Below are 27,755 nucleotides of genomic sequence, written 5' to 3'. Positions count from 1 at the left end.
TGCCCCCCCCATGAATGCGCAGGGCTGGGACCACTGAACTGTTAAAAAAATTTATTAAAATGTCCAGCAGTACAGAAAGGCAGAGTCAGAAACGGGCCGGGGCGGGGGCTCGGACACGGCAGTCACGTCGCAAACAGCAGAGATCAGAAAGCGCCGTACACACGCACGCACACGCCAACTCCAACGGGGACCCGACGACGAACGGGAAGGGAAAAGGAAAATCAACCCCCAAACCAGGGGCAGAGCGGGGTGCGGGCCCCGGCAGCATCGTCCCCCCCCCAGCACCGGCCGCAGGGACCCCCGGGGGCAGGACCGGGGGGCTGGGGCGGGAGGATGGGGGGGGGCGCTGCTAAAAAAAACGGAGCCACCCTAGGCCAGTGCCGTATGATGGCCGAGGTGGGAGATGGGGGGGCTGGCAGATGAACCCCCCCGCTTTGGGGAGGGGGCCAGAGCCCAGCCGGGGAACAGCCCCAGCACGAGGATTGGGGGTGGGGGGGGTGGAGGGGGTTCCCCGTGTGGGGCTGGGGGCTCGACCCCGGGCTGGGGGGCTGAGCGTGGGGCATGCAGGGAGGGCTGGGGACGCACACGCAGCCGCCCCCTCCGGATCCTATTCCCTACGGGGCCGGGCATCCTAGGAGCTAAAGCCAAGGGGGTTATAAAATGGGGGGGGGGGGGGGGGGGGGGGTGGGAGGGGGGCGGAAAACGTCACCACATCCCGTCGGGGACCCCTCCGGCCCTAGAAGTAGTGGCCCTCCTCCATCCAGTCCAGCCGGAGGTGCTGGCGGCGTTTTCGCCGCTCCTTGCGGGGTTTGTGGTGGTGGTGCTGATGGTGGGGGTGGCTGTGGCGGTGGCGACGGTGACGCCGCGCTCGGTGCGACCGCCTGGCTAACGGGGGGCAAGGGAGGGGACCCGGGGGGGTCAGGAGGCGCAGCCCCGCAGGGAGCCGCTGCCCCGGCCACCCCCCCCGGCCCCCCCCGGCCCCGCTCACGTTTTGTGCAGAGGATTTTGGGCCGGTCCCACTTGCCGGTGCTGTGGCACTTGATGGTGGGCACGTGGCGCTGGGCGAAGCCCTCCTCGCACTGGTAGCGCACGCTGGCGTGGATGCTGTACTTCTCCTTCTTCTTTCCCACGATGAAGGCGTTCGCCACCTCCGGCGGGGGCCCGCACAGCACTGGAGGGGGACACACACACAGACCCCCGTCACCCCCCAGCACCGGGAGGGGACAAGGGGACGTCCCGCCGCTGGCACCGGTTCTCCCCGGGAGCCGGAGCGGCGGTGGGTGCTGCTCCAGGCTGGCAGCCAGGTGTTCCCCAGGATTTACTCCGTTAATTAACAGCCTTATCGGGGCGAGCGCATCGTTAACGCGCGGGGAGAGCGGCGCGCTCCTCCGGCTCGCAACGAGCAGCTGGAGGTTAATATAACTCTCAAGATAAGGAATGAGAACTTAATAGTTTAAATGGTGGCAAATTAAACAAATTAAAGTGGAGAGGGTAGAATTGACTGTGGGGAAAAAAAAAATAGAAAAAGTGGAGATTAAGGGGAAATGCTTGAGTTTTCCTGGACAAGGGGCTGGGAGAGGTGCCCTGAGGATGAGGAGGTGCCAGGGGCTGCGGGATGGGGATGGGAACGCTGGGGGCTGCAGGATGGGGACGCTGGGGGCTGCGGGACGGGGACAGGGATGCCAGGGGCTGTGGGATGGGAACACTGGGGGCTGCGGGATGGGGATGGGGACGCTGGGGGCTGCGGGATGGGGACAGGAACGCTGGGGGCTGCGGGACGGGGCCGTGGGGCAGGCCGTACCTGTGCCTTTCTTGCAGATATAGGGCAGGTTGTAGTTGCAGGGCACGTCGTTCCACTTGCCGATCTCGTGGGACACCAGCACCACACAGTCCTCGCCGCCCGCAAAGAAGTTGTCGGGTTGGTTCTCCCGCCAGTTCTCGTATTGCTGGTGGGACACGGGAGAGGGTGAGCGTCCGGCGCCCCCCGCACCCCACGCCCCGAGCTCCCCACGGCTCCCACCAAGCCGGTGTTGTCGGTCCACTGGAAGTCCTGCTCCACGATCCTGTCATTGAGCCCGATCCAGGTGTTCTCGTGCCCAAAGCCTACGGAGAGAGGCACCCACGGCTCGGCCAGCGAAGGCGACGAGCACCCGGGGACGCCGACGCTCGGGGAGCTGCGGGACCGGGCGTTATCCCCCCAGCCCGCACCGTTGATGAAGCCGTGCTCCTCCCGCGAGTGGATGCTGGTGAGGTGGCCGGCACGGCGGCGGCAGTCCCGCTCCGCGTCCTCCCAGGAGCGCCGGCGAGCAAAGTAGCGGTAACAGTGACCCTGGAACTTGTGCCAGTTGTGGTCGCAGCCCTCGGTGTCTGCGGGGAGAGTGGGACGGTGGGGATGGCATCCCCTTCAGCCCCCCCATGCTCAGCCCCAAAGGGACAGGGGCTGGGTGGTGTCCCCACGGGGGTCTCGCCCACCGGGGACGGGGACATCGGGGGGGGGGGCCGCAGTCCCCACCTTTCTCGCAGCGGCTGCCAGCGTAGCTGGGCAAGCAGAGGCAGACGAAGGCGTTGACCTCGTCAATGCAGGTGCCGCCATTCTGGCAGGGGCTGGACAGGCAGTCATCAACATCTGCGGGGACACGCCGGGAGCTGCGGGTGCGCGGAGACCCCCCGCCGCCGCCCACCCAGCCCGCCGTCCCCTCCGCCGGGGTCAGGCAGGATTTGGAGCCGCGGCCCCATCGCCCTCCCGGCGGCGCAGCGTGGCCGACGGCCCCGCGCCAGGCTGGGGAGGACGCTCGGCCGCTCACCGATCTCGCAGTTCTCCCCGGTGAAGCCCGCGGCGCAGCTGCAGCCGCAGCCGGTGCCGTTGGCGCGGGACGTCCCGCCGTGCAGGCAGGGGTTGTTCTGGCAGGGGTCGGCCGGGGCTGCGGGGTGGGAGTGGCCACCCTGAGCCCAGACGGGGCAGGGGGACGCCACGGCACCCACCACGTCCCCACCAGCACCCAGGGCCTGGGCCCAGGCCCGTCCCTGCTGCGCTGTAAGGGTGGTGCCTTTTCCGCCCGGCCACGGTGGAATTTTGTATTTTAAATTTCAAGTTTAAACACACGCGCTGCCTCGGCGCCAGCCGTGGGGGGGTCACCCTGGGGGTCTCCCCGCCGCCCTGCCCCATCTCCCCGTGCTGCGCGCTCACCGTGCTGGCTGGCGGTGCTGGCGCTCGCCCAGGCCAGCAGCTCCCGCTCCTCCAGCCCCAGCTCCTCGCCGCTCCCACTGTCCGCATCCAGCAGCCGGGACCCCCCCCGGCCCGCCCAGCTCTGCCGTCACGGACGCCTCAAAGAGGGGACCAGCGCTCAGGGATTCGGGCGTCTCTGGCACCCCTGGGTGGGGGGCGGTGGGTGACAGCCAGGGGCTGTAGGTGGCTGAGCCGGGGGGCGCGGGGGGCTCTTCCCTCTTCGCCTCCCCCGAGGCGTCCTCCTCGCCGGGGGCCGTTGGTGCATCCTCACGGCTGGGGACGCGTGGGGGGCTGGGGCTGGCAGGGGGCTGCCGAGGGGCCGGGGGGGGCAGGAGGAAACGCTCCGCTCCCCCCAGCTCCAGTGCAGCGTGGCTGGGGGGCTGCGGGGCCAGGGACGTGAAGCCCGTGGACCCCTCCTCGGCCGCCAGCTCCAGCGCATCCACCTCCGCCAGCCGCGCGGTGCTGGCCCGCGGGGTCACCTCACCGGCCGTGGAGGGAGTCGGAGGTGAATGGGCGTCCCGCACCAGGGGTGACACGGCTGCTTCGCCGCCCGCCTCGGCTGAGCCCTTTCCGACATCCCCGTACCCGGCCGGCAGCGTGCGGCTGGGCTCAGCCGGGGGCTCAGCTGGGCCGTGGGGAGCCGTGGGGCTCAGCCCCCCTCGGGACCAGGGAGTAGCCACCTCGGTGGGGCCAGGGCTGGTGGGGTGCCCCATGGAGGGGCCGGCCGGGTGGAAGAACATCACCGCTTTCCTCTGCCTCTCCAGCGAGCCATTGCCCGGGGCCCCGCTGCCGTCACCGCCATCCCTGCGCGGCTGCGGGGCCAGGTCAGGGCCCTCGGCCACCAGCGGGGCCGGGGGAAACGGGGGCTGCGGCGGGATGGGGCTGCCATCCTCCTGGGATCGGGCGTCCCCGGAGAAGTCCTCGGCGGCATCCGCAGGCGGCCAGGGAGAGTCCCCGCGGGCGCCGGGGACGCGGGGCTGAGCCCCGACCGCGGTGATGCCGTGGTGGCCGACAGCGCCATGGGGAAGCGTGGAGGCGGGCAGGGATGGGGACAGCGGAGGGGGTGTCCGTGCAGGCTCCCCGGGATCGCGGGGGGCTGTGTGGGGGCTCCACCACAGTGAATCCCTCCGGGCAGGCACCGGTGGCGAGGGTGACAGCGGGACAGTGGCCGGTGCCATCAGCTCTGCAAGAGACGGCACGGCCATGGGGTCCCCGAGCCGGCACAGCCCCTGCCTGACCCCCCCAGCCGCTGGCAGGCATCGCTTACCGGGGCCGATCTCCACCGCGTTGTGGGGCGGGTGGGTGCCGTCCCGCCGGAGGCTCTCGGTGCCGGCACGGGGGATGCTCCATGTCTCCACCGCGTTGGCCGCAGCCCCCTTCACCTCCAAGGCCACGACGGGGGCCTGGGTGACCGTCGCCGTCGGGTCCCCGGCCACCACAGCGTCCCTGGTCACCGTGGGGTCCCCGGCTGCCGCCGCAGGGTCCCGGCTCTGACGCTGCAGCTGGAAGTAGCGCCCGTTCAGCCCGGAGTAGCCGCTCCGCCGCCGGGCGTGGGAGCTGGCCAGCGGGGTGCTGGGGGTCTCTGCTGCCATGCTGGGGACCATCCCCAGCCCAGGCAGTGCCGTAAGCGAGCCGGTGACGTTCTCCCGGGCCGGGGTCTGGGATGGCAGCAGGAGAGCGGCCGGGGGCTCCTCAGGGCCAGGGGCTTCTGTCACTGGCGGCGTGGGGCTGATGCTGGCCGGATCCTGCCAAGAGCTTGCCGGTGCCCGGTCCACCACGTTCAGAGCTTCGTCCTCACGGGGCCACGCCAGCGAGGAGGCCGTGGTGGGAGGCAGGGATGCGCCATTGCCCAGCCCCAGGCCAGGAGCCGCCAGCGCCCAGGACGGCGCGGCCCCGGGGAGGTCACCGCGCCGCGCCGCGGGGCTCCTGCTCGCCGGTCGCAACTGCTCGTCCTCGTCCTCGCCCAGCCCCGCAGGCCCCGGCTGCAGCGGGAGGCCGTGGTGGTCACGCGAGGCGTCCCGGGCGTCCCCCGACGTGCCCAGGTCCTCGCCGTGCTCCACCAGCGCGTTGTCGCTGCCCGGCAGGTCGGGCGCAGGCGGCACCGACTCCTCCGTCTCCCCCTGCCCCGCGGCTGCGTGCGCTACGGTGAAACCACAAGCATCAGCCGCGCCGGCAAAGGGACCGAGGGACGGGACAGGCACCCAGGACACGAGCGGGGACCCGCGTCCCCCCCAGGGCTCGGTACCAGGCGCCGCGTCCCCCGTGCCAGGGTGACGCGTGGAGCCAGGCTCCCTCCCTCATTCATCTCATCAATTCCCCAATTAAACATTCATCCGCAGCAATTTTCCTGGCCGTGCCTGCTGATTCCCAGGGGAAGGAGGGCCAGGGCTGGTGGGGGGTCTGGGGAAGAACGCGGCGCCGACACCGCGGCCGGCCCCTCTCACCTTTGAAGCAGTAGGCGTCGAATCTGGAGGCGGCGGAGGGGAAGCCGGTGCGGTTGGGGAACTGGTAGAGGGTCCTGACGCCCGAGGCCTCGCCGCCACATTTCCTGCGCGGGAGCCTGATGGGGTAGCGGACGCTGCCGTCGGCCAGCCAGCCCGGGTCGCACTGGTCCAGGCCCTCGCGCCACGCCAGGTACAGCTGCCCTGTGGTGGCTAGCGAAGCCCCCCGGCTCCGGCAGTGCCTCCGGGCCCCCAGCCAGGTGAACCGCCCCGGCGCCGCGGCGTAGAACACCGTTCCTGCAAGAGAGCGGAGCCCGTTGGGGCGGCGAGGACGGGAAGCGTGACGGTCCCGATGGCTCGGAGCCAAGCGGTGGTTTTCTTGGGAATCTCCACGACGCGGACACGACAGCCACGCCGTGCCGCTCGGCACCAGCACCGAGGGTGACGCCGAGCGCTGGCATGGCACCGGCACCCGTCCCCGCAGCCGAACCATGGCACGCAGGAGCTGCCCGTGCTCTGGCCACAGCCACCGCCAAGGAGCAGTGGCCCCGGCCACCGCGGCACCGCTTGCCTTGCAGCTCCCGGGCGTAGCAGTAGACATCGTACTCTTCGCCGGGCTCCCTCCGGCCGTAGCTGCGGACGCCGGGGAGGCTGTTGCGGTCTCCATAACAGCCGGGCCGGGACAGTGTGATGGGGTACCTGCCGGAGAGGGCCACGGCGGGCGCTCAGCTCCGCAGCCGCCCGCGGCGAGGCGTGCCCGGCCAGCGGCCCGTGCCGCGTGCTTACCGCACGGTCTGGTCGGCCAGCCAGCCAGCGTCGCAGTTGTCGTAGCCATCCTCGAAGGCAGCCTGGAGGTGCTGGGGCGAGGCGATGATGGCAGAGTTGTCCAGGCAGGCACGCCGGGCGGCGGTGAAGGTCAGCGCGTAGCGCTGGCCCGCAGGGCGATAGTGGAAGACAACGCCTGGAAGGGCAGCGGAGGGCACAGGGCGCACGGGGCGCACGGTCCACGCGGGCTCCCGCACCAGCCCGCCGCGGTACTCGCGCCACCCCCGCGGCTCTCCCGGCTACGCGGCCCCACGGCGCGGTGCCCGGCTCACCCGTCACCTCCAAGGGCAGCAGGTCCTGCTCATCGTCGATGCCGGCCACCACCTCGCAGCGGTACAGCCCCGCGTCGCTGGCGCGGGCGGCGTGCAGCAGCAGCGTGGCGTTGTAGCGGTCACGGGGGTAGCCGGGCAGGGACACCCGGCCCTCATAGGCTTTCACCACCTTCACCACGTTGTCCTTGGCCACCAGGATGGGGACGTCCTCCCTCTGGCCGGTGGCTGAGCGCACCTTGCTCCATTTGACGCGGGGCGGGTCGGGGGGCTCGTTGGGCCCCAGCGAGACGGGGGGCTGGAGCAGGAAGAGGCAGGGCAGGGCCACGGGCTCCCCCAGCCCCACGCGCACGGCCCGGTGCTGCACCCTGTTGATGTGGATCACCTTCCCATCGTCCTGGGAGCCTGCGGGGAAGAGGCGCCCAGATACCACGGGGATGGGCGGTGGGAGCTCCTGCACAGCTCTTCCTCGTAGCGGGGAGAGCTGGGGGACTGCAGGGGTTCGGGGGCTCGGTACCGGGTGCCCCCATGCACCGGAAGACTGGGACACCGGAACTCCCCGGCCCAGCCCGCAGAGGTGGGCCCCTCACCAACGACCCGGTGCCGTCCAGCCCCCAGGGCACCAGCGCCAAAGCCGCCCCCATGCTGGGATAAAGGCAGCAGCGCCCACAACCCCCTTCTCCTCCTCCTCCTCCTGCACTAATCCTGCCTTCGCTCCCCGAGAGGCACATGGGGAGCGTGCCAGGGCGGGAGGATTCCCAATCCCGATCCCTCTGCCACGAGGGCCGGGGGGGACGTGGGCTCTCTGGCTCAGAGAGACGGCAGATACACGGGGGGCTCAGCGCTGCAGTGGGGAGGGGGCCGCCAGCAGGATTAGGGATTTAGTCTTGCCTGCGGTGATCTCGGCGCGGGGGGTCACCTGGGGGGCTTCTCCCTCGCTAATCCCCCACAGCCCGGGGCAGGGAGGCACGGGGGGGCCGCAGCCCGAGCCCACCCCCGGTTATTATCCACCCTCACAATTTCTCATGACCAGTAGTTCATTATCTGCCGCTGTTTCCCGTTAGTGGCTAACGAACCACGGCTACGGGGCGTGGGCGGCACTCACCCAGGACAGCGATGGGGAGGAGGGAGAGCCCGAGCAGGACCCAGCGGCCGGCATCCCCCATCACATGGACCATCCTCGACCTGCAACGAGAGCGCGGGGCTGGCAGGGCACGGCTCGCCCGGTGACGCCGGCGGGCTGTGCGTCACCGTGGGGCCACGCAAACACCACCCCCTGGGAACCGCAGGGAAAGCGGGGTGGTCCCCGCTTAGCGAGACGCCGCTACCCCAAGGAGAACGCAATTTCACTGCCGGCACGAAGCCAGCGCGGGATCGGGATGGAGATGGCACCCACCGAGCCCCCGGCAGCCCCACCAGCGTGTCCCTCTGCGTCACCCCCGGTGCCATCCCCGCACCCACCCACTGCGCCGCTGGAGGCGGGACATGTACGTCCGGGGTGGGGGCGGCAGGTAAGCCAGGGGTCCCGCGGCCCCCCAGCCCAGCAGCGGCGGAGCCAGCGGCGCTGGAGCCGGCCCTCGCTGTGCCCCCGGCATTAACATGCAGCGGAGGCCCCCGGCTGCCGGAGCCGGCACACGGCACGTGGAGCACAAAGCCGGCACCGCCACTTGCCGAACATCTCCCGTCCGTCTGTGTGACTGCAGCGACCGTCAGGATTTCCCAAATCAGTCGGGCTCCAGCCTCAGAAGGAAATCAGACAGATCGCCTGCCCGGCACGGGCGCAACCATCGCCCGGCTCCCACCGCAGCCACCGCCCCGCTCGGGCTTTGTTTGGGATTTTAACCGCGCTCCGGCACGCCGCGTCGCCAAACCGGCCAAGCAGAGGCAGCGGGGATGCAACCAGCGCCCCGAAACCCCGAATCCCAAACTGGGCCATGCTGGAGCTTGGGACCACGTGGCCGCCGGCTTGGAGCAGGGTCCTCCCTGCGCCGGCAGATCCAGCGTGGGGTTTGCTGGTCCCAGCGGCAGTGCGCGGGTCCTGCCAGCTCCGACATCGACCCCTGCCCTGTCCCCTGGCTAGGACGGCGAGCTGGGGAGCGCTCGGCTTTTTTGGGGACACACAGCAGGAGCCCCCCGTCCCTCTCGCAGCTGCCCGGAGCCCAGGCTTGGGCTCAGCCTGCAGGTTCCCCCGTCCCTGATGCTCCATTTTCCAGCCCTTGATTTCTCATTCTGTCCTTTCTGCTTTTATGGGACAAAAATAGCAAGAGCAAAATGGAGAGAAAAAAAAAAGGAGACCCCCCGCGTTCAGCGGTGGAAAAGGGCCTTTTGGGGGGCGCAAAACGGGGTTTGATCTGCTCTCTTCTGAAGAAGAAAGCACTGGCAGCCCCTTCCTCCCACAGCAGCTCCGCGGGGCTCTGCCACCGGACCCCGCTGCGGACAAAAGCCGGGGAGGGGACCCGACCCCAGCTCCGGCTGCGGAGCGAAGCACCTGGGGTGCGGAGCGGGAAGCGGGCTGCGCCCAGCCACGTCCCTCGGGAACCGAACAACCCCAGGGCTGCTCCATAGCCCCCGCAGCGCGACGGCAGCTCCTGCTTCCCGCTCGGAGATGCTCGGGGAGGGAAATCCCCCGGGCTCGCGGCCCCGGCAGCGCCACGCTTTTCCCCATCTTCTCATTATGGGGGAAAAAATAAACTGCTTGGCGCGGCTGGGCTTGGGAGGCTTCGGCTCCCACCCACCGAAACGCTAATGCTGACTTTCTGGGGTGTCAGGAGCTCTCAGCACAAACCCTCAGCGCCGGGGCACGGGATGGGGTGTGGGACGGGGTGGCTTTCACACATTTTTTTCTTCGCATCCCTCAACACTCCTCCCCTGCAACTTTTCCCATCGAAGGGCAAACAGGACAATTTTCCCGGCAGGACAACAGCGACCGAGCCTCGCTCCTACCCCTTCTCCATCCTCCTCCTCCCCAGCCCGCAGCCACCCCAGCTCCCAGCCCCCATTTCCAACCACAACCCGGGGCCACCAGCCCCAAACCCAGGGCCACGGCGGGGCGGTGGGATGCAGCAGGAGCCAAGGGGATCCAAGGGACCCCGAAGAGCCACGTCAGCGTGCGGGCGCACGAACGCTCAGCTGAGCTCTCGCCCATTTACTCCGAGCGGCCATTCCGGAGCCGCGTCCTTGCCGAGCAGACGCCGGGCAGCGCCGCTGAGTAGACAGCGCGGGGTTTACTTAAACGTTACGCGGAGAAGTTGCTCTCTGGATTTACAACCGCTACGCCAGCCGGCCACGGAGTCGGGCGCATGTCGCGCCGGGGCTGGACGGAGCAGACCACGGTCCCCAGCCCGGCCGGGGACACCGGGGCGCGAGGGGCTGCGGGCGCAGGGCCGTGTGGCTCCGGCTGCGCCAGCGCCTTCCCTGACATCAGCGTTTCTGCAGGGTTCTGCTTTCACAGCAGGGAAGGCGTCGCGGTGGGAAGGGTCGACCCCGCTGGCAGTACCCGCCGCCTCCCCGGGGAGCCCGGAGTGTGGGTGCGGGGGTCCCGGGCTCCCCTCGCCCCGGGACAGGACGTGCAGCCCCAGCCACCCAGCCGGCACCCCTGCCCTCGAAGCACATGGGGACCGCATCGCCAGCGGCACCGCGGCTCCGCTCCCGCCACGGAGACAAAGAAGGGTCCCCGCCATGCTCCCCCCAGCCCCTCGCGGGACCCCCAGCTGCTGCCTCTGCCGAGCCTGGCCCCGCGCTGAGCCAGCACAAAGTTTATCCCGAGGTCACGGCAAGCGGCACGGCAGCCTCCATCGCTGCCGGCACCGGAGCCACCGCACGCGGCGTCCCCCGCACGAGGAGCAGGCAGCGTCCTCCCAGCCTCGACGCCTCGTGAATTATTGAGACCGTCTCCTTCCCGCCTCCTCGTGATCCACTAACCCACAATCCAACTGCAGCAGTGCCCACGAGGCAGCCCGGGGCTGGCAGGGCCGAGACCTGACCCGGCGGCACCACCGGCGTTGCATCCCGGCTCCCGACGGCAGGCGGGGAGCACTGCCGCCTGCGCGGCTCAGCACCGGCGGCCTCTGCGCCAAGGCGGGGGCGAAGTGGCACCGGCCCCATCCCGCTGGCGCAGGATCCGTCCCAGGCCGTCCCGGGCGCAGTCGTGCTGGGCGTCACCGCACTGGCCCCAGCAGTGACAGCAAGGCGAGGAGGGTGGCACGGAGAGCCAGCGCCCGCAACGCCGCTACGAGCCCCAGGGGCTGAATTTGATGGGAGAGGGGTCTCTCTCGCTACAGCCAGAGTGATGCCACACTCTCAGGGCGCAGTGACGTCGCCGGTGCCACGCGAGCGGCCCCTCTCGGGCACAGGGACCCCCACCCCGTCCCCGAGCGGCCCAGCCCTGGCCGGGGGAACGGCAGATGAGTGAAATTTAAAATAACGCCGGTGCAAAGCCGCCCCCCCCCCCCCAACCTGGGCGAACATTTTCACATCTGTCACTAGCTGTCACCTCGTGAATAATTCATCCGCCTCATGAATATGCAAAACCGGGGCTGGTGATTAGCTTCGGCTGAAACAGAGCTTAATTCCGCACAGGCCAGCGCGGGGACCCGGCCGGTTTCGGGGTCTCCTCTCGCCCCAGCCTGCCCCAAGCCATGCGCTGCGCACCCCACGGAGCAGAGGGGACGCTTGGGACAGCGGGGGGGACGTGGGTGGGAGGGGACGGGGGACACTGCCCACCCACCCAGGAAGCCTGGATGCAGCGGGACACGGGTGCCCCCCACCCTGGGCGTGCTCCAGCCCTGGGGGTGCCTCCAGCTGCCCCCACCCCAGCCAGAGCGCAGACCCTGTGACCTCCGCTGTCCCCACAGGTCACTCCGGTCCCCGGTGCCACCAGCGCACACACGACACTTCGGTGCCCACCCACCCAGCGTGTCCCCCCCACTCCCACAGGCCTGATCCCGCACCCCTCATGCCCAAACCCCCCCCGAGCCACCAGCCCTGCGCAGCACCCACCTCCCTCCCAGCGCCCGCTGCCTGTGCCACCCCAGTGGGGAGGGGGTGTCCGCCGGGGCCCCTCCGGGGCTGCGAGGCCGCGACGGGAGCCCGGCAGCGGGGCCGGCTGCACGTCCCCTCCTCTCTGCCCACAACAAAGGAATTCTGCAAACCCGCTGCCGTCACATCGCGCAGGCAACGTGACGCTTCCCGCTCCCCCCAGCCTGTGAGAATAAATTAGCACCTCGGAAAACTGTGATCCCTTCCAATATGGGCCCTTCGCTGGGTGCGATTTTTATTAGGCAGACAGTCTGCAGCCTTTATTTTAGAATTTGCTCTTCTTTTTCTTTTTTTTTCTTCTCCCCCCGCTTTCTGTCTCTGCCCTGGAAGCCGAAAGGGCCGCGGGAGCCCGAAAGCCAGCGCAGCATCGCAGCAAACCCCATCCCTGCGGATGGCTCGGCCGCACGCCGACGAGCGACTCCGAAAGCAGCGTCGGTGCCCGGCACCCAAAACCGGGAGAACGCCGGGCCGGTGGGCCTGGCACAGCACCCGGCCTCCAGCAGCGTCCGCCCCGCCGGGGCTGCCAAGCTCCCGGGCCGGCGTGGGAGCGACGAGCCCCCGGGGAACCGCAGACCCCTCGCCGTACCCACACCGCGTCCATCCAGCCTGGCCTCGCCGCGTCCCCGTTTCGGGGCGCTGGGCTCCCGCCGCCGCACTGCCAGCCCTGCCCGCTCCCGGCAGCCGGTGACATCCCGGGGACGAGAAACTTCCCGGCACCGACAGCACCACCGAGAACCGGGCGGCCAAGGCAGGGGAGGGGACCGAGGAGCACCCAGCTCCAGCGGCGCAGGGGGACGAGGCCCCGGTGGGCACCCGCTGCCCCGCTGCCACCCCTCGCCCCTGCCCCTGCCTGGCTGCCAGCTGCTCGGGAGCTGGGCAGGGGTCAGGGCACAGCGGTGCCCCCCAGCCCCGGCATCCCCAGCCCCGAGAGCCCCGGTCCCCTCGGTGTCCCCACAGCCCCGGTGCCCCCAGCCCCCTTGTCTACCTGCCCCAGTGCCCCCAGCCCCACTCCTGATCCCCGCTCCGCTCCAGCCCCGCCGTCCCCAGCCTCAACCGCAGGGTCCCCTCTGTGTCCCCAGCCCGCGGCCACCGCATCTCCCCATCCCCGCATCCCGCATCCCTGTCCGCTCCGGTATCCACAGCATCCCCCCGTCCCCGCTGTCCCCCCGCCCTGACAGCCCCGTTGTCCCCACCGCGTCCCCCTGCCCGCATTTGCCGGAGCGGTGCCGGTGCCCCCGTCCTCCCGCATCGCCCGGTCCGGCCGGTACCGGGCACCGCAGCGGGGGCGCGGCGCGGGCGGTGCCGGTGCCGGTCCCGGTGCCGGTGCCGCACGTACCTGTGCCGGTGCTCACGGTGCACAGGGGGTCATCGCCGCCGGTGGAGCCGAGCACCCCGCCGGCACCGGGGGCTTAAAAGCGGGGAGCGGAGGGGGGGTGCGGGAGTGGGGCGGGGGGGGGCTGCAGCGGGGCCGGGACCCCCCCGGAGGGGGCCGAGCCGGGCCGGGCCGGGCCAATGGCGGCTGGCGGCGGGCGCGGGGGGGCCGCTGCCGCCCGCCCGCACCTGCCCGCAGCGGCGGCGGCGAAACCCGCGCCCGCTCCGCGCCCCGCCGCGCTGCCCGGCGCAGGGCGAGGGGCGGCCGCGCATGCGCCTCCCCCCCCACCCCCCGCAACCCGTTCTCCCCCCCAGTAGCGGGGCCGCCCCCTCCCCAGCGAGCGGGGCCGCCCCCCCACCTCCCGCACCCGAGGTTTTGCGGGAGGGGGTCCCTAAGAGGGCAGGGGGAGTCCCTAAGGGGGGGGTTCCTAAGAGGGGAGGGGGAGGTCAAGCCCCTCTGCAGCCCCCCCCTTAAATCGGTGGGGGCTCCGGCGAGCCTCCCATCCCGCTGCATCCCGCAACCCCCTGCATCCCTGCGCTGGGAGCTGGCTGCAGGATTTTCGGAGGCGGTTACCCAAAAGGGGGTTACCCAAGTCAGTTCGGGGTCCCCTCTGTCCCTGCCCTGGCACCCAGCGGAATTTGGGGTGGGGGTGTCCAAAACCAAGGAGCACCCTCTTCCAGCCCCTCTACAGCCCCCTCCCCAAGCCAGAGCGGGGACCCATCATGCCCCCTACCCTGGCATCCCTGCCCTGGCATCCAGTGGGATTTTAGGGATTTAGGAGAGCATCTTCCAGCCCCTCTGCACCCCAAAATCCCTTCCAAGCCAGACGGGGTGCAACCAGCAGCATCTTCCAGCCCCTCTGCACCCATGGGGCCGTACGGGGGTGCGGAGGGGCTGGAAGATGCTGAGGAGGGATGAAGGCTTGAAAAAAACCAAAAAACCCTAATAAAAAAGGCGAGATGACCCAGGGAGCTGCGATACCAGAATTTTTTTTGGGGGGGGGTGTCACCTTCCCACCAGTGAATGGAGAATGCCACCCTGTCTCCCACAACTTGGCACCAAAGAAATATTTCTCCCCTTCTCTTTATTTTTCCCCCCTCCCATAGGATGAGCCTGCGGAAACCCAAGAGCAAAGTTCTCATTTCCGATGCCATTGTGCCAAGATTTTTCCTGGCGTTTCCTGCCTTTTGTGAAATCCCCCCGCTCCCCGGCACAACCACGGCCTTGCGACGCACAGAGCTCTTCTGTTCCCCCCCCCCACTTTCTTTATGTGGCTGCAGCTGGCGGCCCCCAGCCCCGCGTGGGTGCCCGAGGATGGGGGACAGTGACGGGGCTTTGCCAAGCGGAATTGGGGAGAGGGTCCCAGGGGATTTGCCGCCACCCTGATATCCCAGCTGTTCCCTGCTCTGAGCGGATCCAGGTGCTTCCACCCTACCAGTCTCCATCCCGCTGTCCCGCTTTGGCAACGGCACCCGTGGGTGCTGGTTGGGGTTTGCCGCATCATCCGGAAAGGACGGTCCAGCGCTGACGAGCGTGGCTTCTGGCGGACCCGGCACGTCGCGGGATGGAGCCGGCTCTGAAACACTTCACCCAGCTCGTGCAAGGGCCTGGGCACCCTTTGGGGTGAGGGTGCTCCTGCTGCTGCCCACCACAGCTGGGCCCTGCACCCGCAGCAAGACCCGCACCCCACCCGGCTGCCCACAGCCTGCTCCCAAACCCTTCCTCCTGCTCTTCGTCTTCCTCAGCTCTGTCCGGAAAGCTGGCGGCGTCGGCAGGGCCTGATCCACACGCCACGTTGTGGGTTGGGGATTAGACGGGTTCACCCAGGACCCAGGCTCCTTCCCGCGCCCGGCAGTGGGAGGGGGCTCCCATCAGCACCCACCTCCCGCAGGCTGCCCTGCGCTAACGGGCACTGGGCACGGTGACAAAGCTGCACCCGCCCTTGACCCTGACCCATGATGGGGCCATGGGTGCAGCCAGCGAGCAGAGCCGGAGCTGCTCGGGGACACAAACCTCCTGTGGGCTCGGAGCAGCAAGGGGCGGGCCAGGAGGGAGCGGAGGGACCCCCGGCACCCACCCGCCCACCTCCCGGGGCTGCCGGCCGTTTGTCCGGCGGAGGAAGATGCGGCAGCGAGCTCTCGGAGCGCTCCCCTCTCGCGGGGATCCCTGTCGCAGCAGACCCCAGCCCGTGCGCCTCGCCCGCGGGATTTCACAGACACCTCTCCCCTGCCAGCCTCCCCGCACCAGCGGCCGCTCTGCGCCCGGGCACTGCAGCTCACGGCCCCTCCACCACACCAGTTTGGAGCCCCAGCGTCCCCCTGGCCCGTCCCACTGACTGGGAGGTGACTTCATGGGGATCCCCTCGCCCCTGGCCCAGCCTGGAGCCCCGACACCCGCCATACCCGTCCCTCCGTCCGATGGGACAGCTGGCTCCGGCTGGCTCAGAGGGCTGTCCCCACGTCCCCATCCTTGTCCAGCTCGGGGTGCCTTCCGCACCCCCGGCCCACGTCCGGTGTCACCCCGAGAGCTCCGACGGCTCTGCCTTGAGCTGCTCCCACAAGGCAGCACCTGCCATCACCCTGTCCCCGCTGCACCCAGTGTCCCCAGCCCCACCGGGGACAGGCCAGGCCCTCGGGGCAGCGGTGCCTGGGTGACTCCATCCCTCGATCCCACTCACTCGCCCCGGCTCCGCTGGGTTTTGTGGGCGAGTGGGGACCCGAGCATTGTTTTGAGGCAAAACGCTGGGTTTCTGGTGAAATCCTGCAGCAGTGTTGCCGTGACGACCCTCCTGCAGTTTCCATCCAGAGATGTTTTCCTTTGTTGTGACAGGGACGAGGGGAGGCGGCTGCCGGCGGTTGGGGTGCGCAGTGGCGATGGTGAGGGGCTCCCACGGCGAAGGGCCGGGACCCACCACTGACCCCGGGGTGACCCAGCGGGGCTCCGGCTTGGGGCCGAGGGTCCCCGTGGCTCCAGAACACCCCTGGCTTGGCCTCAGCCTCCCAGGGGACAGCAGAGGGGCCAGGAGCCACATGACATGAGTTTGATAGGTCTCAACCAGGTCTCGCTCCCATCAAGAGCCACAATAGAGAGGTGACGTGGCCAACCCGCAGCGTGGGGGCAGGCGTGGGGACACAGTAGGGTCCTGAAGGGGGTGGAGGGGCCAGCCCTGCGAGAGCGGGTGGTGAAGCACCATTGTCGCCCCGATAACAGGACCAGTTTGAGGGATGGCGAGGCCAGGATCCTCCCGAGCCCTGGTTCCGCCCGATTTGGCTGTGGGGCCACGGCGCCGTGACCGGGGTGCTGAGCAGCACCACCGCCGCCATCCGGTGGGTGCTGAGCACTGGGGCCAGGGTGCCAGGGACCCCCCCCGCACAACAAGAGGCCACCCTGCTCCCCATGACAGGAGCGTGGCTGCGTGCCCCGGTCCCCGCATCGCCCAGGGTGCTCAAGGGGACCCCGTCCCGCGCCCCGGCAGAGCCGCTTGTTATTCCGCTCAGGTCCGCCGCCGGCTAATGAAGCCGGTTCCAGGAGAGCTGCCACATTCACGGGGAGCGCGGCTCGTTAATGACAGCCCCGCTGCCGCAGCTGGGGCCAGCGCGGGGCAGCGGCAGGGGCCAGGCCACGGAGGGGCGGACGGACGGATGGACGTCTCCGTGACAGGGTGAACCGGCAGCCGGTGCCTGTCCTGGCTGGGATGCCGGTCGGAAGGCGAGGCCGGAGCAGGGCAGGATGCTCCGACTCAGAGTCCGCGCCGGAGGGAAGGGGCTGAGAGCTGGCACCACGGACCCGCTTCCATGCTGCCTCCGACCCCTCGCCCGCGGCTCCTCGGGCTTCTTTCTGCTTTCGGCCAGGGCCAAACCTGCCCCGCGGCACGACCTGGGCATGGCGGTGAGGGCACGGAGGGGTCCGGGATGGGGGCTGCAGCGGCCCCCCCAGGGACACAGGGACCCTGCGCTGGCCAGGCCCAACTTATCTCCAAACCCCTCTGCAGGATGCATTGATTTTATTTTCTGTTTCCATGGCAACTGCCTCCTTCCCTTCCCCCTTCCGGCAGCTGGACCCGCTCCTTCGCCCTTCCGCAGCACCCACCCTCCACCCGCCACAGCACCAACAGGTGATTTTGGGGGAGCAGCCGGCAGCGCCGGCACGGGACTGGGAGCAGGGGGACACCAACTCCGGTCAGCCCCTCTCTGTCATTAGCACCAGGGCCAACAGGATGCCACGCTGGTTCGTTAGCCAGGGCGGTAATTGCCCCCCCGGTATTGCCTGCGCAGGGATGCTGAGCAGCATCTCCCGTTAGCAGCGCCAAGCTCATTAACAGCACATCCCGCCTCACACCTGCTCACCGCCCCTGTGCCGCATCTCCAGCACCCGCCGCACCGGCACCGCACCGGCACGGCGGTGGCCCAGCCACGAGCCCGATGCCCTCGCTCCTTTGAGAGGAAACACCAGTTTGTGGCTTAAAAGCAGGGCTTTAATAAGATCGTTTGCAATTATAACCTTTCCTCCGTCCCCTTCCAGAGGGACGCACCCACTGCCCGGCACGGAGATGCCACCACGTTGTCGTTCAGCATGAATTACCAGCTGTGCCAAATCCTGCCCTTCCCGGCCCCCCGGCCCCCCGGCCCCTCCACGCAGGCAGGGGGAATAAAGGCAGAGGTGTGGCCGGAGAACAGGCAGGGCCCTGTGCTGGGCGGAGAAGCCACGGCGCTGAATGGCGCCTGTGCCGCATTCGCCAGTAATCTCCAGCGTCTACGCGGAAGTGGAAATCAATCGTCGCCGATAATTAACGGCGGAGGGCACGACACCCACCGCATCTTCGGAAGCGGCTCCCAGGGTTGCTCAGCAAAACTCGCACGCCGTTGCACAAAAGGTGGCAGCACCCGTTTCCTGTGCCACCGGCACGAGGTGGCCGCGCTGGCACGGGGCCGGCGTTGGCTCGCGGGTGGGAGCGGGGTCTGGATCCGTGCCGGTGCCGGGTTTGGCCCCGGCCTCTCCATTCGCACTTGGATGAAACGCGAAGGCCCTCCCGGCGGGCGGCTGAGCACCGGGCTGGACGGCGGCCAGGAGCCAACACCGCCAAGCCACTCGTGGCACAGCCCGGTGCGAAGCAGCTGCGTTTGCCTCGTTCCTCGAGAGCCAGGAGGGTGAGGAAGACGCTGAGGCTGAAGAGCCCTGGGTTGGAGCGTCACCCCCCAGTTTGCTCCAGGCGGGCAGGGCTGGAGGGGCAGAGGGGTCACTGGGGCGAGGGGAGATGGTGCCCGCAGGCGCGGGCAGGAGGTGACGCTGGTGGCGGTGGCAGAAATGTCAGTCCTGTACCCTGCCGTGCAATTAGCCCAGGGGCAATTAAGGCTCCTGCAGCTTTTGACCCAATTTCTCAGGCGAAACTCGGCGGAGGGAGAAGGGGAGGAAGGAGGAGGAAGACGGAGCCCATCACGTGTGTGCTGGGGTTTGTCAGCACATGTGTGGGCATGCATGAGCACACATGTGTGCGCTCACTGACACGCGTGTGCGCAGCCCTAGCTGGGCGCCGAGCCCCCAGAGCTGTGCTACAAGGGGGAGGTGACGGCTTTGCAGCACTCAGCTGGTTTTATTTTTGCTCGTGGCTGAGCGCAGGCAGCCTCGGCGCGGCCACCGTGACTCATGCAGGCAGCACCCGGGGAGGCTGGGAGGGCTGCAGAGCCGCGCTGCGCCCTTCCCTCGCATCGCCTCCCCCAGCAAAGCGGTGGTGGGGGGCCAGCCAGGGCTGCGGGGCCGCTGCGGGGGCAAGGCTTGGTGCCCTTGCCGAGCACCGCTGCACGCCATGGGTGAGCGCAGCAGCACCAGATGCCTGTGCGGGATCATTTTAAGCAGCTGCCATGTTCTGTGTGTGTAGGGGGGTGAATTCTCCCTGCACTGCTGCTCCCGGCTCCCCGCGGCTCCCCCACAGACTGGGGGTGCAGCTCAGCCCCCCACGGCGGGGTGTCCATGGGGCAGCAGTGCTGGGAAAGTAGGGAGGGCTTGGACTTCCCGGGGCTTTGTGCCAGGGATTTGCATCGAAACGCCGGGGTGCGTAGGGATGCGCCAGCGTTGTGGGAAAGCTGGAGCACGCAGGGATGCTGAGGTGCCCAGGGATGCTGGCGTGTGCGGGGATGTTGGAGGACATAGGGATGCCGGGATGTGCAGGATGCTGGCACACAGAGGGATGTTGGACCGTGCAGGATGCAGGGATGCAGGAATGTGTGGGGATGCTGGGCCGTGCAGGGATGAAGGGATGCAGGGATGCAGGGATGGAGGATGCAGGGATGGAGGATGCAGGGATGCTGGGCAGTGCAGGATGCGGGAACGGAGGGATGCAGGGATGCAGGGATGCTGGGCCGTGCAGGATGCGGGAATGGAGGGATGCAGGGATGCAGGGATGCTGGGCCGTGCAGGATGCGGGAACGGAGGGATGCAGGGATGCTGGGCCGCGCAGCATGCGGGAACGGAGGGATGCAGGGATGCAGGGATGCAGGGATGCTGGGCCGCGCAGCATGCGGGAACGGAGGGATGCAGGGATGCAGGGATGCTGGGCCGCGCAGGATGCTCCCTCCCTGCCCTCTCCGCAGCCGCGCTCCGGCAGTGCCACCTACAGAGCTGGCCCAGGAGGGCACCCAGCCCTCGGGGCGGGGCTGCGGGGGGGCGGAGCGGCGGGGGGGGGGAGGGACGGAGGGGCGGGGGGGGCGTGCCCGGTCCCGGGGAAGCAGTTCCGCCGCTTCCTGCAGGCCGTGAGTGCGGGGCGGCGCGGGGACTGGCTGGGCGCGGGGTGCGGCGGCGGGAGCTGGGGTTGCGCGGCGTGTCCCAGTGCGGCTCGGGGGTCCCCAGTGCTGTCCGGGAGTCCGCGATGCTACCCGGGGTGTCCCGGGTGCTGCTCAGGGGTCCCGTCGCGGCTCAAGGGTCCCCAGAGTTGCTCGGGGGTCCCCGGTGCTGCCGGAGTGCCCCCAGTGCTGTTCGGGGGTCTCCGCTGCTGCTCGGGGGTCCCCAGTGGTGCCAGCGACCCCGGTGCCGCTGAGGGTCCCCCCTCGCTGACCCCTCCTCTCCGCAGGCAGCGATGCCCCCGGAGCCCCTGGTCTGCGGCGACACGGCCACGCGGTGAGTCCCGGCCCGCGACGGGACTGCGGGCAGCGGGGTGCTGCGGCCACTCCCCAGGCGGGGCCCTGCGGGGGGCCACGCGCTGCCCCCCCCGGCTGTGCGGGGGTCTCGCGTCCCGTCACCGACCCTTGTCCCCATTGGCGGCGCGTGCCCCCGCAGGGTGAGCTCCGTGCTGAACCGGGATGTGAAGCAGTTTGGGAAGAAGCACATGTTCGACGGCAACGAGGAGACGTGCTGGAACTCGGACCAGGTTGGGGGGGGGGCGAGGGCAGGGGAGGCCGGAGGGGTGGGACGGGAGCCGTGCACGGGACAAGAGCCCGGGACGGACCCGTGCACGTGGCGAGCACCCCGCTCTCCCCGCCTGACGGAGCCCCGCCATCGTTCTTGCCTCCAGGGCACGTGCCAGTGGGTCACCCTGGATTTTCCCCGCACCGTCAAGCTCTCGCAGCTCCACATCCAGTTCCAGGGGGGATTCTCCAGCCGGCTGTGCACACTGGAAGGTGAGGAGCTGGTTTGGGGGTACGGGGGTCCCTCTGCCTTGCTTTACCCACACCTCGATCCCGCAGCCGTTTGCTGTGAGGCCCAGAGGAATTTGTTAGCTGTTCCCGAAACACAAGAGGGGCTGAGGCCGTGGGCTGGAGCAGAGAGGGGTGAATAGTGGGGACCCAGGGTTCTCCAGGACGGTTTGGGTGCAGATGGGACGGACCACTGCTCCCAGCCCTGCAGCAGAGCCAACGCGGGGAGGACTTTTGGGGCAGCCGAAGCCGTGACAGCCGGCTCCCCCAGCACCTGATCCTCCGCGTGGCTGCCTCCACCTTCGCCCTCCGCAGGCTGCAGAGCAGGCGAAGAACTGGTGAAAATATCCGACCTGTACCCCAAGGACAGCCACGCCATGCAGATATCCTTTGCCGTGCGGCGGGCTGGGTCGAAGGGCTCGGCAGGTGGGTTCGGAGCCACCCGTGGCTGCGGAGGGACAGCGAGGCGATGGCAGAGCTGCGATTTAAACAACTGACCTGCGAGTACCCGCTGGGGCTTTGCTACCAGTAAAGCAACTCGGCGGAGCTGGAGCAAATCTGGACGTCGCTGGCTGCGGTACGCCGGGGTGCGAGCCCCACGCGGGCCGCTCAGAGCGGGTCTCCCGCGTGTCGTGGCGTCCTCCTGCCTGGTTTTTCTCCTTTACGGGCCCCGCACAGATTCCAGGTGGAGGAGACGGTGCTGGACAAGCTGAAGATCACCTTTGAGAACAGCACCGACTTCTTCGGCAGGATCGTGGTGTACCACCTCGGGGTGCTGGGGGAGAGGCTCTAGCGCAGCGGCGAGGGGCGGTGTGGGGGGCCGCTCCCCCATCGCCTGCGTTCCCCCACAGGGGCTCTGCTGCGGGGGGGGGGGGGAATCGGGGCAGCAAACCCTGCCAGTGGGACCGCGCTGCCCCAAATTGCACCCCAAGGCGCTGAGAGGGAACCCCCGCGGAACGGCAAGGACAGAGGGACGGTAGCACAGAGATCCGTGTGCTGGACTTCCGAGCCTTTGGTGGGACACAGCCTGTGTAACCGCCCAAATAAAGGGTGTCCCCACTCCTCCCCGGTTGCTCCTTGGGACCGAGCCCTCTGGGGTTTGGCACGGCCATGGCGGCGCGTGCGAGAGGAGACGGGCCGCCTCCACGTGCTGTGGGCTCTGCCTGCCTCTCGCCTTCGCAAAACCGCCCCTCAGCTTCGTGGAGCGGCCGTCTGGGGCCTCGCGGGGCTCCAGCTCGGGACTGCAGCGTGCCGGCTGTCGGCTGGGGCCATGCTGTGTTCCCGGCTGGCAGGGTGATGGCTCCTGCGGGGTTTTGCGCCTGCCTGTGGCTTTTTCCCTGGCTGGTTATAGGGCTGCGTGCAGGGAGGGCTTGGCAAGCGGACGGGCGTGAGAGGGAGCTTCCCTCTTTCAAGGTGATGGCTCCGAAGAGGAATACCAGGGCACCGGGAAGGGTGCAGGCCTTGGAGGGGTTGGTTGGCCCAGTTCCCCTCGCGGTTCCACAGTAGCTGGTACTGGGATCGGGGACCAGCAGCTGTGACAATGGACAAGGCTCCACGTGGCTGCTTTAGATTTTATTTCCAATAACGCGATACCTGAACGCACGCACATGCGAAGCAGCCGAGCCTGGACAGGGCAGGAACGCAGCTGCCCCGAGGAACAAGCGTCCCGGGGCTCAAGGCACTGCGGCCGTGCCGCCGTCCCAGAGAGGCACAGATCCACCCAGGCAGGCAGTTCCCGGGCTCCCCCGCGCACTCCTTGCTCGAAGCGTCGCGCCGCTGCCCGTTTCGGGACGGCTGGGTGAGGCCGTGTCGGTCCCGGAGGAGAGCCCTGCGTCGGCCGGGAGAAGCGCTGGTGCCGCAGCAGCGCAGCACGAGCCGCCGCGTCACGCCAGCTCCTTCTTCTGAAATAGCCTGAGGATGTGATTTTCTATAACCTGTTGGACTAACGGAGGGAGAGACGTGAAAGCCAGGGAAGCCAAGCCTGGGAGAAGCCGGTACCGCTGTGGGTGTGACCTGGTCACCATTTTGCTCCCGTTTTCCAGTGAGAAGCTGGAAAACCCCTTTCGCAGGGGCCTGTCCCCATCTCCCCGTCCCAGCCCAATCTCCAGCACAGCTCTGGTTTGGAGGGGAAGCAAAGGGAACGGGACCCATCTTGACTTCTCTAGCTCAGTTTCTCTACCTGGCAGAGCAGGGAGCTGTGGTAGAAGGTCAAAAAAAGCTCTGAGCAAGGCTGGAAGCTGGGAATTGCCCGAAGGCTTTTCAGGGAGGGCAGGCAGGGCTCCCTGCCAGGCACGGAGGGGACACTTGCCTTTCTTGTGTCCCAGGGCCACGGCCAGATCCATTGGGGTGTAGCCAGAATCCGCCTCCGTCGTCAGGTCGGCGCCGCGAGCTGCAAGCAGGCAGCGCAGATCAGGACACGGCACTCCCCTGCCGACGCGGCGTCCCCTCCGGCTCAGGCACGGGGCGAGGGGACCCCCAAAAGGTGCCCGTCCTGGCCAGGCAGCCCCCCATGACACCGCCAGCCTGCTCGGTTTCTCCTTGGCGGTTACCAAGGAGGCCAAGGACTGAGCGCAGATCTTCCCCGTTACCTAGCAGGGCCTCGACACACTTGACGTGATTGCCACGCACGGCGTAGAGCAGAGGGGTGCCGCCGTTCTGCAGGGAAAGGGAAGGGGCTGCGTCACTGCCGGTCTCGCAGCAGGGCCATGCTCACGCAGCTCCCGCTTCTCCCGGAGCGGAACGGCCCCGACCCGCCGGGATCCCCTTTCCGCCCTCTCCCAGCTCCGGGCTGCGGGTTTTCTCACAGAGCAGCTCTGTGCGGGTTCTGTTCTCTGTACGCAATACAATAACTTCTAAACTGTGTAATTTTAAAGACAACCCTAAGTTCTGAGCGCTGTTTCCTCGTGGCTGGTAACATCACTAGTGTGAACAACTGAGGAAACCATTTGAAATTATTATCCAGATTAATTTCTGGGAACAACCGCACGAGCATGGGCAACAGCTGGGAGAAGGGCACTGCTACGAACTCAGCCCGGAACGATGCGAGCTCGCTGCTGCTTTTTCAAATTAGCTTTGCGGAGCCCTGCCCGGCGGCTGGTGCCGCTCCCGGCGCTGAGGCGGTTCCCGCGGCAGCCCGTGCGCGGCAGCACTCACCCAGTCGTAGATGTTGATGTCCACGTTCCTCTCCAGCAGCATGATGACGATGTCGGTGTAGCCGCCCATGCTGGCCAGGGACAGGGCGCTCTCCCGCTCCTTCGCCAGCGCGTGGGGGTCAGCGCCCTGGGGACGGCACGGGCGTCAGCCTCGGCGGGGAAGGGGCCCTGCTGAGGCCTGGCGCGCTCAGCACAGCATCGCTGGGTACGCCGGGGGAGGCTGACAATGGAGCCAGGTCCTGACGGCCTCACGGGGCACAGACAGCTTGCGCAGTCCCAGTGACCTCTCCCTAACAAAGTCCTTACCGGGCGTACTTTAACCACCATCAGACATCCCAGGTGAGGAGTTAAAAGCCCTTCTCCGGTGTCAGTAAACTCAGCCTGATGTTCTGTTACTCAGCCCTTTTCCCCGTCACCACTAAGCGTTACCGGCCCTGTCTAGAGGTGTGTACAGCATCCACCGTCTCATTTACTGATTGACCTAGAAAACCTCCCTGTCCTCCGCGCCCTGCCAGCCACGGGCCTCTCCTGGACGTCGTTACATCCTTTATCAGTCCTTCACCTCACTTATTTGGGTCCTGTTTGTCTCTCTGGTAATGCATTGCAATTTTGCTGCTCATACAGCCACTGAGCCGGAGTTCGGGCAGCGCTCGCGTGGCGTGAGCGCGCGCCGATCATCGGCCACGCGTGGATGCGGGACTGAGCTTCGGGGAGCGGCGTGACGCAGAGCGCAGGAGGATCTGGCTCCTGCTCGCCCCCCAGACAGCCCTCGGCTGCGAGGCCGGCACTCGAGGACGATGCAGCGATGAGTTCATTAACTGCAACGACGCCTCGGTGAGCACATTTGCTGGCAGATTACAGGGCCCAAGCGATAAGCCTGATCTCAAATTACCAATAAGCAGATATTTAATTACAAACAGTTATTGCTAGCTGTGAGATAAGGCTCTTCATGCTCCTGACTTAGCTCACAGCCCCGCGGGGAGCAGCATCCGACGGCATTTGAGCCGTTAGCTCTGCTAACGTGTCCTGTTTGGCGCCATGGGAGAGACTGGCTGAGACGGTACCGGGACGGTGCGGCGTGAGCGTGGCCTTACCCATTCCAGCAGGTGACGGACTGTTTCGATCTCCCCGAAGGCTGCGGCCCAGATCAGCGGCGTGAAACCTCTCTCATCAGGTTTATTTACCAAGTTCTCACCTGCACAAATGTGGATGAGACATCGTAAACATGAAGGATAAAGCCCTCTCTGCTCCCTCTCCCCCCAGCAAACCCAACAAAGGCTGTAAAACCAAGCCAAGCGTTTATCAAAAGGTGTGCTACGGCCTGGAGGGACCTGCATGATCTGGGCTGAGAACCCAAAGAGACGTGTACCTTTCCGAAGGTGCTCTTTCAGCTGGCTGAGCTCTCCTTGGGCAGCAAGCTGGTGGATGGACAACGCTGGGGGACAGAAAGAATTCACCCATCAGGACAAAATGTTTCCCCAGCTCAGCACCCACCATCTGCAGGTGGGTCCCTGCAAGCCCAGGGCGGTGGTGACTGGACAGCCCCTGTCTGAGTCCCAAAAAAAGCACTGGAGGGAGCAGCCTGAAAGACCATCCCGAAGGACACTGAACAGTGTGGCAGCAGGAGATGGAGGGAGGCTCCCGTCCCGCTGCTCCCTCTACACCCCCTACGCATTGGTGTCTGGGATGCGCAGCCCGCTCTGCCCGGCGGTACTCACTGTCCAGCGTGGCTGGGAGGGCCGAGACCTCGTTGCCTCGCTGCCTGTTCGTCAGCGTGTTCGAGTGCTTCAGGGGAAAACCTGTTCCAGAGAGAGAACAGAGTCACGGCACGTCTCCTCCTGCACGGGGACGAAGGACACTGACTTGAGGCCAAGAGCTTCAGGAAAGCTCAGGTCTCGTGCGACTTATCTGAAGCTGTTCCCTCCTGTCTCTGGCAAAAAAAAAAACAGACTTGCAAAAAAGGAATTATTGCCTTGCAAGAAAAGAGCCTGGAGACTGAGGTTGACCAGTGTGCAGGGACCAACAGCTGAGCGGGGCAGATAAAACAGCTGGAACAGCTGCCCACGGAGGGGCAGGGTCCACCTGGGGCACCGCGGGAGGCAGAGGTCTGCATTAATGGCATGACTGCGAACGATGTGCTGCAGAGGACAGCCTGTGGGATGCGCTGACCTTCATCCCCATATTTCCTACCCTCGAAGAGCTCCACCTGGAAATTTCGATGTGTTTTCAAGGAGCGATTTGCAGTGTAATTAGGAAAGTGTAGGAAAAGAGTTCGCCATCTCCGGTTCCCCTGCACGGAGCTGCAGCGACCTCTCACTGCTGGCACGAGTCAACACAAAGGTCTGGCCTTGGGCTTGGCCTGGCCACCTCCTGGAAGGGACTGGCAGCCGTAAAAGACTTTTTTTTTTTTTCTAGCTGTTTTGGGGGGATGAGAGACCCAGATGACCTCTCCCACGCCTGTCTCCGCCTGGGGCTGCGCCCGAGCATCTGGGAGCCCCCCCGGCTCTGCACCACTCACTGTCAAGGGCGGGGAGCTCGGGGCTCCTCTGCCTGTCCGTCGAGGCGGCCGAGGGCTTTGGGACCGCGCCTGCTCCCCCTGCGAAACAAGGGCGGCCGTGAGGGACCTCGGTCCCGCTTGCTGGGGCGCAGGCTGGGCTCCACCGAGACCCAGCCGGCACGGCAAGCACCCCGCGTGCACCCCGGCCCTGCGCGGAGGGCGCCTTGGTCCCACTTAGAGGGGGGCAGACGCTGCAGCATCCCGGCTCCCGCCGCCCCGTCGTCCCCGGCACTCACCGAGCCCGCGGTCCACGCGTGCCGGGTCCTGGTCCGGCCACAGACGCGCTGGGGGGGCTCCGTCCCCCGTCTCCCTGGTCCCCGCCAGCTCCTCCGCTCCGTTTTCGCCCTCTTCCCGTTGCTCCCGGGTGCCCCTGTCGTTCGGGGGGGTCTCCGCCAGATCCGCGACGGCTTCTGCACCCTCCATGGGGCAGCTGCCACACAGCACCGCGCGAGGAAGGGGGAAAGGGTGGGGACACGTCCCGGGACGGAGAGGGCGGCGGGGGTCGGCGGGGGGGCTCCCCGAGCACCAAGCGCTCGCGGCCGCCGAACTCCCCCCGGCGCCCGCAGCGCAATTTGGGGTCCCGCCCGCCGTCCCCGGCCGGACTCCCCGCGCCGCCGTTCCCGCCTCCTGCCCCAGCACTTCCCCTTCCTCCGGCCCGGCCGGGCCGGGCCTGGCGGGGCTTGGGGGCCGCCCGCGGGGAGCGGGGGGCACGGCGGGGCCCCCGTCCGGCTCCACCTGCCCGCTGACGGCGCGGAGGCCGGGCGAGGCGGGACGCCTGGCGTTAAAGCGACAGTCCCCGTCGGGGGACGGGGCGGCCGTGGCGGTGGCCAAGGGGCAGCAGGTCCCACTGACATGGCGGGGGGGACATCCCCCCCCCCCAAATTTGTCCTTCGTCCCGCACGGGGGCCCATGTCCTGCCTGAGGAGAGCGACTCCGGCCGCCCGGGCGCTGGGGACGGGAGCGCTCCGGTCCCGCAGACCCATGGTGCGGTGGCGGGGCTGTGAGGGGACAAGTCCGGGGTGGGGGGGGGGGGGGTGGTCCACGGGGGGGAGATCCCGGGTCTAAGGTGCCCGGCGGTGACCCCACTCCCCTGTGCGGCACCGGGGGGGCACCAGCGCTGGGCGCCTGAGGTGTTCGCCCACCCGAAGGCTCTACACACAGACCTCGAGTGGGGCACCGACGAGGAAAGGGGCGATCGCGGTGTTTTAACACCACCACCCCCCCCGACCGCGGGGGGGTCTGGGCTGGCTC

General features: G+C 68.1%; 3 protein-coding genes across 10 annotated transcripts; 1 reads left to right on the top strand and 2 right to left on the bottom strand.

Annotated features, from left to right (window-relative positions):
* Nucleotides 1–36: 36 nt before the first annotated feature.
* Nucleotides 37–13,325, bottom strand: NCAN (neurocan). Its single transcript, XM_086767483.1, is given in 16 exon segments — nucleotides 37–885; nucleotides 989–1,171; nucleotides 1,802–1,946; nucleotides 2,021–2,103; nucleotides 2,209–2,367; nucleotides 2,513–2,626; nucleotides 2,805–2,921; nucleotides 3,188–3,311; nucleotides 3,313–4,409; nucleotides 4,494–5,366; nucleotides 5,671–5,964; nucleotides 6,239–6,366; nucleotides 6,454–6,628; nucleotides 6,765–7,166; nucleotides 7,867–7,946; nucleotides 13,135–13,325. Coding segments are annotated over 15 exon segments (4,116 nt in total). The 5' UTR covers nucleotides 7,940–7,946; nucleotides 13,135–13,325; the 3' UTR covers nucleotides 37–736.
* A 4,973-nt stretch (nucleotides 13,326–18,298) lies between these two features.
* Nucleotides 18,299–21,857, top strand: NR2C2AP (nuclear receptor 2C2 associated protein). 3 transcript variants are annotated; one of them, XM_086767429.1, is made up of 5 exons: nucleotides 18,299–18,317; nucleotides 20,234–20,280; nucleotides 20,440–20,530; nucleotides 20,675–20,780; nucleotides 21,111–21,434. In XM_086767429.1, the coding sequence occupies exons 2-5, from the start codon at nucleotides 20,240–20,242 to the stop codon at nucleotides 21,290–21,292; spliced, it is 420 nt and encodes a 139-aa protein (XP_086623555.1). In that variant the 5' UTR covers nucleotides 18,299–18,317; nucleotides 20,234–20,239; the 3' UTR covers nucleotides 21,293–21,434. The 3 variants fall into 3 exon arrangements, with proteins under 3 accessions (XP_086623555.1, XP_086623554.1, XP_086623556.1); XM_086767428.1 differs by lacking the exon at nucleotides 18,299–18,317 and adding an exon at nucleotides 19,894–19,916; XM_086767430.1 differs by lacking the exon at nucleotides 18,299–18,317 and adding an exon at nucleotides 21,472–21,857 and having other exon boundaries at nucleotides 21,111–21,178.
* A 497-nt stretch (nucleotides 21,858–22,354) lies between these two features.
* RFXANK (regulatory factor X associated ankyrin containing protein) lies at nucleotides 22,355–27,235 on the bottom strand. Of its 6 annotated transcripts, none has more exons than XM_086767423.1 (9): nucleotides 26,741–27,235; nucleotides 26,466–26,543; nucleotides 25,666–25,746; nucleotides 25,317–25,382; nucleotides 25,042–25,142; nucleotides 23,949–24,074; nucleotides 23,345–23,450; nucleotides 23,104–23,184; nucleotides 22,355–22,729 (listed from the first exon to the last, which is right to left on the bottom strand). In XM_086767423.1, the coding sequence occupies exons 1-9, from the start codon at nucleotides 26,925–26,927 to the stop codon at nucleotides 22,368–22,370; spliced, it is 1,188 nt and encodes a 395-aa protein (XP_086623549.1). In that variant the 5' UTR covers nucleotides 26,928–27,235; the 3' UTR covers nucleotides 22,355–22,367. The 6 variants fall into 6 exon arrangements, with proteins under 6 accessions (XP_086623549.1, XP_086623547.1, XP_086623550.1 ...); XM_086767421.1 differs by having other exon boundaries at nucleotides 23,384–23,450; nucleotides 26,741–27,058; XM_086767424.1 differs by having other exon boundaries at nucleotides 22,530–22,737; nucleotides 26,741–27,058.
* Between the last annotated feature and the right edge of the window lie 520 nt (nucleotides 27,236–27,755).

The sequence above is a fragment of the Chlamydotis macqueenii genome, chromosome 26 (genome assembly GCF_036417535.1).
Source record: "Chlamydotis macqueenii isolate bChlMac1 chromosome 26, bChlMac1.mat, whole genome shotgun sequence".
NCBI classification, from domain to species: Eukaryota; Metazoa; Chordata; class Aves; order Otidiformes; family Otididae; genus Chlamydotis; species Chlamydotis macqueenii.
This window is presented reverse-complemented; position numbering and strand designations above follow the sequence as displayed.